Genomic DNA, 13570 nt, shown 5'->3' on the forward strand with positions numbered 1-13570 from the left:
ACTTTCATTGTAGTAGCATCTCTTCTATAAATATCTTACATTTTTTCAACTTTAAATCTACCCTATCGATGTTCGAGGGTTGTATTTCAGCTGAGAATATCATACAGATCTTGCACACACAATAAAACAAAACAGTCACAATTTTTGAATTCCACCATTTATTTCATATTTCCTGGTTACATGTTCGTATAATCTTCACATCTATTTTCATTAGTGATTTAATATTAGTTCTAAAGCTTTATTATTATTTTTACCGAGTTTGCTCAATGCAAGGCCACATAGCCCACTCCTCAGTGCTGACTGTGTAGCAGCATCTCTCCTCTCTAAGTCAGAGTGTAGGAGCATCTCTCCTCTATAAGTCAGCAACATCAAGCTGAAGCAAACTAGACAGACGCAATAGTCTAAGTATGGGTTACGACAGCTGCTTGAGATAATTCTCTACCGGCCGCGTGGCGCGTTGGTACACCCGATCCCTCGATCTCGGAAGTTAAGCAACGCGACGGTCCGGACAGTGCTTGGATGGGGGACCAACCAAGGACGTCCGGATTGCTGTAGCCTCACGAAGTTTTCCACGAAATCGTCTTCCGGGAGGGACGTAAAACGGGGGTCCCGTGCTCGAGGAGGTGCCTCGACCACGTTAAACAGCCTCATTACTCATACTGGGTACCTACTGGCTGGCAAAATACACCAGATGATTATATCACTTGCAAGCACTTAAAGGACATTTTTTTAAAGATTTCTTCATGGCATCATGGCGGATCACGTCATCACTTGCATCTTAATGACTAAAACTTTAACATTACTTCTGGACGCACCAGCCTAATTATGCAAATACTAAAGGGTTGTGGGAACCTTGCGTACCTTGTAGATCTGCGATAGTTGGTGGTTGCCTTTGGGGGATGATTTCTTTTCCCTCCGAACTTACAGATTGTGATCATACTAATGGTAATAATTAAATATGACATATGTGAACTTTAAAAATCATGTAGAGTCCTATTTCTTTTGCATTCTCTCGTGGTTTGCTCACCTTAATAATAGTCACATATTATGCCATTTCACATCTTTGATTTAGTAAATCCTATGTTCTGATGCATGCTCCATAGTATTTTCATTAACTATGAATACTATGAATATTCTGCAATGGGTAAGATGATAATCAGCTTTGCCATTCTAAGAAAATCTCCACAAGATGGATATATCCAGCGCCTGTTTCTAATCATCCGTATGCCATACATTGTACCTGATGCAATCGTTGTGCAATACACTTGACTTTACTGTATCTGATCAACATTAAAATGACGTCCAGTAGTTTCACCAAGCGTCAATGCTATACTGAAAGCGTGATTATACCAATGCCCGTGATCACCCTATCGTAACATCTTCCTAGGTCAGCATCAATTCAATTTCAAAGGTAATTTACGTTCTCTGTCTAAAATCTTTCACGCCTTCGGCAACAATAGAACCTTGCTAATTGGTGAATATGTGGACTATTTTGTATTCGATACCCTATCATTGATGGTGACTTCTAATCGTCAGGCAGGTTTAGGGGAAGAGGACATAACGTTTTCGATTGCAACATGATTGCTGACACACTAGCCCAAATAAGCAATAGCAGGATAGTTATAAACCGTTCAGGTCCCCCCTCACATCTGCTTGTAGATCCCTTTCTTTGGTAACCAGTCTCTGGTCGCAGCATCACGGCGGTTACGTCACCAGGCTGTCTTTAACCTGCAGAGAGAAAATGAAAACTTGCTTTATACAAAAAAAAACTGTAATTAACTAGCCCGGTCATAGAATTACTAATACATCGTGATAGTCACGTAAGCTAAGCTGCTTTAGAACATGAACAAATATGACAAGAATCACGACAGCCATGGTTTACTAAAGGTGACAACTTGGCATGTGTTTTCAATGACACCCCCCCCCCCCCCAAAAAAAGACGAATCAAAGACAGTATCTTGGCATGTGTGTTTTAAGATGTAACTGTGATAAGTCTAACAGAAGACAGCGTCTTGGGAAGTGTGTTCTAAGATGTGACTAAGAGAAGACTTACCGAAGTCAGCATCCTGGGAAGTAGTTCTAAGATCTTACTAAAGCAAGGCTTATTAAAGACGACATCTTGGGAAGCAGATCTAGGATGCGACGAGGACAAGACGTACCGAAGACAACATCTTCCGAAGAAGTTCTAAGATCTGACTAAAGCAAGGCTTATCAAAGACAACATCTTGGGAAGCAGTTCTAAGATGTGACTAAGAGAAGACTTACCGAAGACAGAGTCTTGAGAAGTTCGTTCTAAGATGGAACTGGGACAAGACTTACCGAAGACAGGGTCTTGGGAAGTAGTTCTAAGATGTGACTAAGGCATGACTTACCGAAGACAACATCTTGGGAAGTAGTTCTAAGATGTAACTAGGACAAGACTTACCGAAGACAGGGTCTTGAGAGGTGTGTTCTAAGATGTGACTAAGAGAAGACTTACCGAGACAACATCTTGGGAAGTAGTTCTAAGATGTGACTTGGACAAGACTTACCGGATAACATCTCGGGAAGTAGTATAATATGTGACTAGGACAAGACTTACCGACGACAGCGTCTTGAGAAGTGTGTTCTAAGACTTACCGCGGCCGCGGACAGGGTCTTGGCAGGTGTGCCCGCAACCATTAGAGCAGCAGAGCTGTCCAGTCGGACAGTCGGAGTTGCTGCTACACGCCTCCACACAGATGCCGATCTGGCCGCTTACATCTGGGCACTGACCTACACCTGGGCAACATTAGAACACAATCTGGTCTCACACCTGTGTTTTAGCTGCAGATAACAGTCGTTTATATTCTCGTTGGACATCAATATCTACAACATACTTGTATCAACATTCATCAATAAAGAAAAAAATATTACAAAAAGGCGACAAGTCTCAAGATTGACTGTGCCGTAAAAAAGAGACCTTACAATCACATGTAACTTTTGACGCCACTAAAAATCACGAAAGATATTGGCTAGCTGCAGTCTGAAAGTTTTAACGCCTGACCGTTTCAAAGCTCATATCCAGTTACCGAGTAACTGCTATTTGGCGTGTAAGGAGAAATCTTACCCTTTATACGGCAGCACACTGCCCATCGGTCGGTCGCGTCGATCTCGCAGTACATAGAAGGGGGGCATGGCCGGCCGCCTCGTCCGCAGTAGTAGTTAGGCAGATAACGGCCTCCGTTTGGACATGAGGGGTCTGTGGCTGTGGAGACATAAAAGTGATAGTTAGGCAGAAAGGGTCTCCTGATGGGCAGTATGGATCTGTGGAGACATAACAGTAGTAGTTAGGCAGCTGAGGGTCTCCGGACGGACAGTAGGATTCTGTGAAGACATAACTGTAGTAGTTAGGCAGATAACGGCCTCCGTTTGGACATGAGGGGTCTGCAGTGTCTGTGGAGACATAACAGTGATTGTTAGGCAGACAGGGTCTTCTGATGGACAGTAGGGGTCTGTGGAGGCATAACAGTAGTAGTTAGGCAGAAAAGAGTCTCCTGGTGGGCAGCAGCGTTCTGTGGAGACATGACAGTAGCTGTTAGGCAGAAAGGGTCTCCGGATGGATAGTAGGGGTCTGTGGAGACATAAAAGTAGTAGTTAGGCACGTAAGGGTCTCCGGATGGACAGCAGCGTTCTGTGGAGACATGACAGTAGTTGTTAGTCAGAAAGGGTCTCCGGATGTACAGTAGATGTACAGTAGAGGTCTGTGAAGACATAAAAGTAGTAGTTAGGCAAGTGAGGGTCTCCGGATGGACAGTAGAGGTCTGTGGAGACATAACAGTAGTAGTTAGGCAGGTAAGGGTCTCCGGACGGACAGTGAGGTTCTGTGGAGACCAGGGTTGTAGCCAGCCCGAAATCATTTTCCGTCCCCCCACTTTTGACTGAAAATCCTATCGAGCGCCGTAGGCGCGAGATGTCGCGCCAAAGGCGCGACGTTCCTAGGGGGGTCCGGGGGCATGCTCCCCCCGAAAATTTTGAAATCTAGACCCTCTGAAACGCTATTTCCAGCATTTTGAGCTGTTTTGGTAAAAGAAATTACACGAGGGTTTTACGCTGGATTTTATATAGGAAAGGGTCTGATGCTACCGCCACCGCAGTGATCGCACAGATTGCTGTTATGAGGGTAAGATTGTAAGCGTGTTACACAGCTGCACTTCTATATTGTATAGAATTTGCACAGAAAAGAAACAGCACGTTTAGTACAACACCGGCCGTTTGCGTCTTACTTAGTTAAGTCGTAACAAAGTTCACGTCGATTCCTACCGTCGCCGATGAGAGAAACCGTCGACTAACACAACACACTTCATCTGTCAGTTCATCTGAACGAGGTAAGTAGCATTTTAACACTTTACAAAGATTGGAAACATAGACGGCGAGTCGGCGAGCATGTACAACGAATCACTTGAAAGTTGAAAGAATCACCCACGGTTTGATCCGGCGCGGTCCTATTATAGCGGGGTGGGATCCCTCCAAGGAACAGCCAGATTTTCCCGGGAATCTCCTTATATGGGGAGCGGGGTTGGTCACATAGGCTCTTACTATTAGTTGCGTCATTTCTTTTTCAGCGCGGAAAATAAAATAAATTATCTCTGACACATTTCTAGAGCAAGGGCGGGGCGCGTCCCCAAAGTTCCTGTTCTAAATTTGAAGCTCTTTGGTTCGGCAACGTAAAGTACAAACCATCGTAAGTTTGTATGTAAAACCCGGGCATTTCCTTTCGGGGCCGGGACTTTCGGGACAGTCGGCTTCCTTGTTGCAAAGGCAGTGCACCTTTTCGCCGACTTCATCAAAGGCCGCGGCTGTTGGTTAGAGTTTCAAACAGTCGTGTGACAGTTGACAGCGAACTTCGTATGCTACGTGATTATTCCTTGCACTTTCTCACAGCGGTGCTTCTACAAAATATTTATCAGACTGTAACCCACATGTTTTATAGAATAGAATCTGACGCGGAACAATGGTTTCGCCGGGTATTTTTCTTGAAACATGTCCGTTGGAATATCGTCTGACAGCAAAGCGGCAACTTAGGGATGTAAGACCGTCAACAACAGTCGCACGGCGGCTAACGGCGCATCGAAGATACTAGCGCTATAAATAAGCGCTTCAACTTCGGATGGCAAACCGGACAATAGTTAACGTTACTGTTGAGCTAAGTAAAGTTTGTTGATTACGTGTTTTTAGTTGACTTTGACGCTTTGACTTGAAATATTGTTATGTCAAACTAAAAAGAAGTTAAGTGACTGCTACTATTATCGTAGATATGGCCCTAAAAACCTGATAAAATAAGCCTTCTGAATAGCCTGAAATGCGGACCCCTGCCCCGGCGCTGTGAAAAAATCCTTTAAATTTTTGGAGATCTTTGCAAGATTTTTAGTTTTTGTTGTATCTTTACATATCGATTTTCTCCGTCACAGAGGACGGAATGGGCAAAATATTTTTCCGTCCCCAGCTGCAAAATTCCGTCAAAGGACGGAAGGACGGGCGCTGGCTACAACCCTGGTGGAGACATAACAATAGTAGTTAGGCAGGCAAAGGTCTCCGGATGGACAGTAGTGTTCTATGGAGATGTAAATGTCTAGTACAGTAAAGAATCATAAAATGTATGAAATGTTACAGAAGAAAAGATCACTGTAGAAGCAAGACTAACCTCCTGGATTTATCGGGATACACTCGGCGTTACACCCGCCACAGTAGTCGTTCCTGTAGTGGTAAAGAATGCGTTAATACCAAACAAAACCTAAAAATATAGCTCCAAAGTAAACAAGAATAGCAAAGATGGAGGGCACCATAGACTTTCTGCAACTTATGATCCACTGCTCACAGAGTTACGTGTGTTTATCTACATAACGTGACGTCACAGACGTTTTGGATGGTTCTTTCCTTGACAAAGACTAGAGCTGATTAGCCGAAAATTCGGGTGTAATTCCAATATTTTGTGTTGCAAATTGAAAATTACAATTTAACTCAGTTTTCCAGAGTGAAATAAAAGCATTCAGGATGTACTTATATGGAAACGAAGTGCCATTGACGATGGCCGTCATGCACGTTGTGAAGCACACTTGATAAACAGGATCATGTTACAAATGTGTTCCGTTACATAATGTCTACATACTGGAGAAGATCTGTCAATTTGTTTTCACAAGTTTTAAAAAGAGAGAAGAGACTCACAGTCTGTAGACGCTGTAGATGATATGAAATGTAATCACTTTATACCCATACTTAAGATATACAACACAATGTATGCATTTAGCCCATGTTGGGTAAGAATATGCAATAAAGATCATTGTCATTGTTACTACTAGAGAGAAGCGTGATGTTATAATTACTTACACACAGTTCGTTCCTACCGGGCACGTAGTATAACTGCACGGCTCCGCGAAGCATTGCACCTCGTGTTGTCCGTTTGGGCACCACGTAATTGTGAGCTCTAATTAGAGAGTATAAAAATGTATTATGATGATAAGTATTATTCATGATGAAATGAAGTAGATTTTTCACATATCAGATGTATGTACTGACTTCATATACCGTATTGCTTTGTTTTAACATTTTAGGAATATAATATTACACATGTGTAATTAAATATGGAAACGAGATGCGCAGTTTTTACAGTCCAGGCGTTTGTATTTGTATTACTCAGTACATCTTTCTATCAGTTGCCATGACAACGCACAATACACAGGTCTGCCAGGCAGCCGGAACAACAGTGTTTACTGTAAAAAGCGCACGGGTGTCTGCGAGTTTTTTTTTTTTTTGCCCGAATCATAAAAATCAACTTTTTTTTAATTAGCATAGTCATAGATTATAGGTTAGTTAGCTGCTTTACTCATGACAATGTTAAACATATTGTTGCCCTAATTACAGAAATCAATGCTTTCTGGGCGGGCTTTAATTTTTTTTTAAGCTGTGCATTTGTCCCGGTAGACTGCCATAAAAAGGCAGGGTACTTCTCTGCCTTGTCACGATTAGACCACGGCGTCTGTATGTCTCAGGGTGATTTCAGCTCGGAGTTTAAGAAAAAGGTAAAGTCAGGGGCCCTACCATGCCCAAAACTAGTCCAGTGGTCACAGATTGCCCCAAAGCGCCACGTATGGGTCACGACCGAAAGTGCAAAACAGAAGCTCGCAACCTACCCGGAGGGGCCCCTTTTTCCAATCGTGCCCATAATGTTAGACTAGGTCAAATATATTTATAAAGAATCTAAATCACAAAAACAAAGTTTGCCCTTGCGATGTTAAACAATGGTCGGAACGCACCTTGGTCCTGTGCGGCGGACCCGTGAATGGTGGCGAGCACCACAGCGACGGTCAACAGTAGTTTCCACAGCATGTCTAGCGTAGTAAACGTGAATGTAGAATAAAGTCACATACTGCTGTAGCGGGTTGTTAAAAACTTTCCCTAGGGCTGAAAGGGAGCTCCGCCTTCTTCACCCCCCCCCCCCCCCTCCATGAAAACATGCCTAGCATTGGGGGACACTAACAAAACAGGCAGTCGGATCACCTGACATATGCAAGAGACTAACACTACGTTCCCTGCCCTGAGCTCACAGCCGGCCCTGCCGTGTGTACAAAGTTCTACTGGTCCGTCTCAGAAAGTGACAGTACCAAAAATTATTGTTACATAGGTGTTACATACAACAACTCAACAGTGACAACATTACTTACTGTTTGATGCACTATGGCAAAAGTAGGGAATAGTTTACAGTACAGTCTCCTCCGAAACCACGGTCCGCTCTCGTGTGTAAGTGCGGCCTGTCCTAGACGAGAGACCCCGGTGAAGTGTGCGGGCGGGTCCGGTAAGAGCCGTGATGTGGCGGGATTCTGGACTCTTCCCATTGGTCCACGTCAGCACCAACGTCACTTATCAGTTACCACTATCAGGTGACATCACAGTCAGACGTGGCGACCTCGACATTTACCGAGATGCATTTCTCTTCACGTGCTGAAGGTAAACAGTGATGTGCGCGTGTCGTGCAATAACAGCCTTTGTAAAAGCTTTGTACCCACCTGAGAAGTCATCAAACTTTAACCTACCTGCCCCCGTCTGTTTTCTCATAATAAAATATTGTTTTAATAACGGCAACGTTTGTCTGAATATAAATAGAACAAAGACTTCTTTTCACTATTGTGTTGTGCTTCAGGGTTCTATATAAACATCATAGAATATTGATCCACCTCAAAATAGACGAAAGACAATATATCGTTGCTTTTATATCGTCTCTCATGTTGTTTCTGCCGCCTTGATGTCCACAAACATGAGTCAGACAGAGCAACAGGAGATATTTTGGTCGTGTGTCTGAATTGGGGGGGGGGGGGTTGGCAATGCAGATATGGATTCCAAAATGAATACATATGAGCCACGTCAACTGTTAAATATTTGTGTGTTTTGTTGTTATGTACAGGTGGATGTATTCGTGTGCAAGGGACGATTCATTAAGAGTCAAGCCACATTCGAGTACGAAACACAGTCTACGACAGTTTTGCCGTCTTTATAAGATCCGGGACCACGCCTGGCCTCTCTGCTTCGGCCTTCGCCTTAGCGATTCGTACACATTCAGACACGCTGCATAAAAACTTGTCAATTAAGCAAAGGGCACAACCCGCCATACGTGCAAATACATGCTGTCTACGTGCCAAAACGTGGGCAATCTTTTGGGATCCGTAAGTGGTAAGTACCGCCTCCGTACGAACTCGTAGGGAATCCGACGGATTTTGGAGCACACAGACAAGCTGTAGAACTTTACATGCAGGCACAACTTTGTGTGCCATCTGGCTGCAAATTCGACCGCAACCAATACCCTCCCCCTAAAGACCCCCCCCCCCCCCGTACGTGCCAATACTGGCGACGCGCCTACCCTGTACAGCCTAAACGTTTTCAGACTTACGTGTCCGGCGTGGACTCCCAAAAAAGGTACGTACAAATTGCACGTACGGCGGGTTGTGCCCGTAGCTTTAAACAATTTGCATGCCTGACTCCTGTTTGGGACGACTTGAAATCTTAAGTGGCACAATGACGTTGTCTACATAAACGTTATATTTGATATCGAATTCTTGAAGTGTTCTTTGGTCTGCTGGATGGCCGCCAGCGATGCCTAAGCGATCAGTAGTCTTTTGCGCATATGCAGTGCTAGAGTCTACCATTATGGCGGGCAGGGGTGTCTCCCGTTGTTATGCATATGCCAAACATCGGCTCATCCGGTACAAATGAGCCGATGTGGCCGCAAATGGGTCAATTACTGTCGTATTGAGGTCACTAAACGCTGTATACAGGCTGCCATTTCAGACCCTTGCGATCTAGCCCCACCTGTTGTAAGCTCCCCGCAATCCAGCCCCTGGCTGCGAAGAGAGAGTAGTCGACTCAAGCAATAACCAACCAATAAAAAAATCACCACAGTAATGTGTATGTTTATTGCAACCACTGGAACGCTTCTGTGCGCTTAACTTTCGTCAGCACGATCGCGCGAGAATAACTGGAATATCTCCCTTTTTTGTACATCAAGACGAAATTAAAATTCCTGTTCTTCTTATTGTACAATATGTAAATCGGCTATACCCCGGACTATATTTCCATACATTTACAAAATGTAAACATTTTTCTGACTTTTATTCACGTCTTTATAGTCTCCGTCGTAGCAACATTTTATTTGTTTATTTCTACTGTTCCTTTGAAACTGGCCTCTCTTTGTAACTGGCCTTTCCTTGTAACTGGCCTTTCTTTGTAATTGACCTCTCTTTGTAACTGGCGTCTCTTTGTAACTATCCCCGATTGGAAAGCTTACAGACGGGAGACATCATAGACTTCCCACTATCGTTGATCAAATGCAAACTTTACGTGTCCAATGTCGCCGTCCTCCGTTTTATTTTTTCAAGTTCAAGTGCTTGTTTAGTTGATTGATTGATACATCAACCAATCAATTGATTGAATGATTGATTGATTTTTTCTATTGTGACACTTCACAATCAAATTGTTACAACTCGAACTCGGTGTGACATTCGGGCCTGTTGCACGAAGTAGCGCAGCTTGGAAAGTCTGCAGTAGTCGTTCGGATTGTAATCCGAAACTTTTGAGACGGGGCGCGGTGTTGACTTTCTGAGTAATATTAACTCTTAGTTATCGAAGTCTCTGTGGCCGACACCTCTGTATAGATACAGATCCTTTGCAAGCAGCTGTACACAATTGTCTTTCCTGGTAAGTGTAAGGAAGTTGTAGTATCCACAATCTGAACCTTTGGAGACGGGGCACGGTATAGACTTCCCTATTAGTAATCGAAGTCTCTGTGATCTACACCTGTATTAGTGCAGATCCGTTGCGCGCAGCTGTAAAAAATTGTCTTTCTGGTAAATCTACGTAGGATCCGTCATCTGAACCTTTGGAGACGGCGGGCACGGTATAGACTTCCCTGTCAGTATTCAAAATCTCTGTGATTGACACCTCCATATAAGTAGTCATCTGTAGCGGGCAGCTGTACAAAGTTGTCTCTCCGTGTCAACCTCAGGAAGTCGTGCGGCTCATAGTCCCACAGGAACTCCACTTCATCCTCATCCTCATCCTGGTCACGTGTGTAGATGACGACATCGCCCTCCTCTTCCGGTTCCGGGTCAGCCCAGGGCTGCTTGTCGCCCGAGCCGAAGAAGAAGTAGAAGATGACGCCGTTTATGTGGACCAGACCGGCGATCAGGAACACGTAGCTCCAGCCTCGGTACCCCTGAAAATAACAGGTACGTAATTACTAGGCTGTATTCATTCTAGATATCTTTGCCAATGCTGTTGTACAAGATTGTAGATGATCCTAGATCAATTTGATTACAAGGCCCTGTGTGTATGTATGCTGAGATAGTTGTCGTGTATAAAATCAACATTTTCAGCATTAAAAATAGTGTTCGGTGGCGTTTTGTCATCCGTTATGCTTTTACGTACTTTTTACGTCGCCTTAAATCGGAGCGTTACATGAGTGCCTTGCGTAAGTTTAAGCATGGCAGTCCGTGATTTGTTCATTCATAATCAGAAGACAGGTACATAGAAAATGGTGTTATCGCTCAAAGTTAGCAAACATGATAATCCTTCTACCGTGTCGATAGCCATACAAACAAACAACAACCAACAAACTTACGTAAGCCGCAGTGATGAGCCACCCCACAGTCAGCGGACTCAGCATGCCTCCCACTGTTCCTATACAGTTACTCAGTCCCATCATGTGAACAAACAAACAAACAAACAAACAAACTTACGTAAGCCGCAGTGAGCCACCCCACAGTCAGCGGACTCAGCATGCCTCCCACTGTTCCTATACAGTTACTCAGTCCCATCATGTGAACAAACAAACAAACAAAGAAACAAACAAACTTACGTAAGCCGCAGTGAGCCACCCCACAGTCAGCGGACTCAGCATGCCTCCCACCGTTCCTATACAGTTACTCAGTCCCATCATGTGAACAAACAAACAAACAAACAAACTTACGTAAGCCGCAGTGAGCCACCCCACAGTCAGCGGACTCAGCATGCCTCCCACCGTTCCTATACAGTTACTTAGTCCCATGAGAATACTGGCGTACCGAGGAGCGACATCAAGGTGGTTAACTGAATAACCTGAAAAAGGCGAAAACAAACATTTCTATTATTTACGAGACAGCTACATCCTGAAGCGATCATGTGAAGATCGTGACTTAAAGACAATTAGAAAACACGGTCAAAAGATTCATTTTGATCGATACATTTCGTTTTCTGTCAACTTGCTCGGCCGCTGTGACGCCACCAAGTACCGCAGCGTCATTGAGATACTAGTACCCACTAAAGTTAGGGCCCGTGCGATAATCGCACGACATATGTACCCGCGCTTTAAGGGAAGGTTTTTGGTACGTTTTGTTTTAATCTTGTCTATGAAATCATGCTTTGTCATGGACAATAGTCATATTGTAAAATCATAGGCTATGCAAAATCTTTTTGTGTCACTGTATGGTCTCTATCTAGTGAAAAATTCACGGGGCGTTACAAAAACAAAAGGTAAGCAAACCGTACATACATAACACATTTTGTATGTCTAATGACTGTCTAATGACCGTCACCTTACCTGAGATGACCACACCTGTGACTCACCTGAGATGGCCATGCCGGCGACTGTTTTTGCACAGTATGCAGCGCGATGACCCCCGGCCCGCCGTTACAGGCCGCGGCACTTACCTGACACCTGTGTCTCACCTGAGATGGTCACACCTGTGTGTGACTCACCTGAGATAGCCATGCCGGCGACTGTAATAGCCACGGTAAGCAGCGCGATGACGCCCGGCCCGCCGTTACAGGCCTGAGCACTTACCTGACACCTGTGACTCACCTGAGAAGACTACACCAGTGATGACTACACCTGTGACTTACCTGAGATGGCCATGCCGGCGACTGTTATAGCCACAGTAAGCAGCGCGATGACCCCCGGCCCGCCGTTACAGGCCGCAGCGATCAGCAGAAACACGCCCTCAGACAGGAACCCTGGGAAGGGATAACAGGGCAAAGGTCATTAACAGATGTGTTTCATTTTCATTTTTCATTTGAAAGTATCACAGTGTAATGTAGTAAATCGTGTACATGAGCATCATTACAACACCAATACAAGGAATACATAGCAATTGACCCACCCTTTACCCCCTGACCTGTACTGACCTCCGCAGTTTAAGAGTTTGCGCATCACGGTGGTGCTCCAGCCCCGTGAGCGGAGCGTGTAAGCTAGCTATCCGCCCATCACCTTTACCCCTCACCCTTAATCCCTGACCTACCATTAACCCCTGTCCTGAACTGACCTCCGCAGTTGGAGAGTTTGCGCATCACCGAAGTGCTCCAGCCCCGTGACCTGAGCGTGTCGGCCAGCTGCCCGCCCAGCACCTTAACCTCTCACCCTTAACCCCTGACCTAACCTTTAACCCCTGTACTGACCTCCACAATTGAAGAGTTTGCGCACTACCGTGGTGCTCCATCCCCGTGACCGGAGCGTGTCGGCCAGCTGCCCGCCCAGCACCGTAACCTCTGACCTAACCTTCACCCCCTGACCTGTACTGACCTCCGCAGTTGAAGAGTTTGCGCACCACCGTGGTGCTCCAGCCCCGTGAGCGGAGCGTGTCGGCCAGCTGCCCGCCCAGCACCACCACCAGCCCCATCAGGAAATGCGGGATGGCAGACAGGTACCCGATCTGCGGGGAGGAGATTCAAAAGGTCAGGATAATCACTGATAACATTTCCTACCAATATATGATAACTACATTTTCATCTGAAAATGTTCGATCTTTAGTATTGCCATGGGTTGTACTTTTGGATCTACTAGCCTCGTTTGTATAGAGCTTTTTCTTGGATTGATATTCAAAGTCCATCTTGTCATTCTACGTTTGGGATGTCGTATAGTGGAGGGTTTGTGATTAGTGTGAGGGCAGTGTGGGGGCAATATGATATTAATATCGGTGTGTGTGAATGCCTGCCCTTGTAGGAGGGTCTGCATGCTCTTTTCCGTAAGGCGTAGGCAGGCCTTTTTAATTCCCGTAATTCGTAGGGTAAGCTATTTTATTTCACGTAATTC

At 44.9% G+C, this 13570-nt stretch overlaps 1 protein-coding gene and 1 long non-coding RNA gene across 2 annotated transcripts; both read right to left on the reverse strand.

The window, feature by feature from the left end:
• Positions 1–703: 703 nt before the first annotated feature.
• LOC118404103 lies at positions 704–3222 on the reverse strand. The gene is made up of 3 exons (XR_004829745.1): positions 3089–3222; positions 2620–2760; positions 704–1728 (listed from the first exon to the last, which is right to left on the reverse strand). It is a non-coding gene; the product is annotated as an uncharacterized LOC118404103 (long non-coding RNA).
• Positions 3223–10387: 7165 nt separating this feature from the next.
• Positions 10388–13185, reverse strand: LOC118404805 (vesicular glutamate transporter 1-like). Its single transcript, XM_035804158.1, has 4 exons — positions 13061–13185; positions 12385–12495; positions 11474–11601; positions 10388–10720 (listed from the first exon to the last, which is right to left on the reverse strand). The coding sequence occupies exons 1-4, from the start codon at positions 13155–13157 to the stop codon at positions 10418–10420; spliced, it is 639 nt and encodes a 212-aa protein (XP_035660051.1). The 5' UTR covers positions 13158–13185; the 3' UTR covers positions 10388–10417.
• Between the last annotated feature and the right edge of the window lie 385 nt (positions 13186–13570).

This window comes from Branchiostoma floridae, chromosome 17 (assembly GCF_000003815.2).
Source record: "Branchiostoma floridae strain S238N-H82 chromosome 17, Bfl_VNyyK, whole genome shotgun sequence".
In the NCBI taxonomy this organism is placed as follows: domain Eukaryota; kingdom Metazoa; phylum Chordata; class Leptocardii; order Amphioxiformes; family Branchiostomatidae; genus Branchiostoma; species Branchiostoma floridae.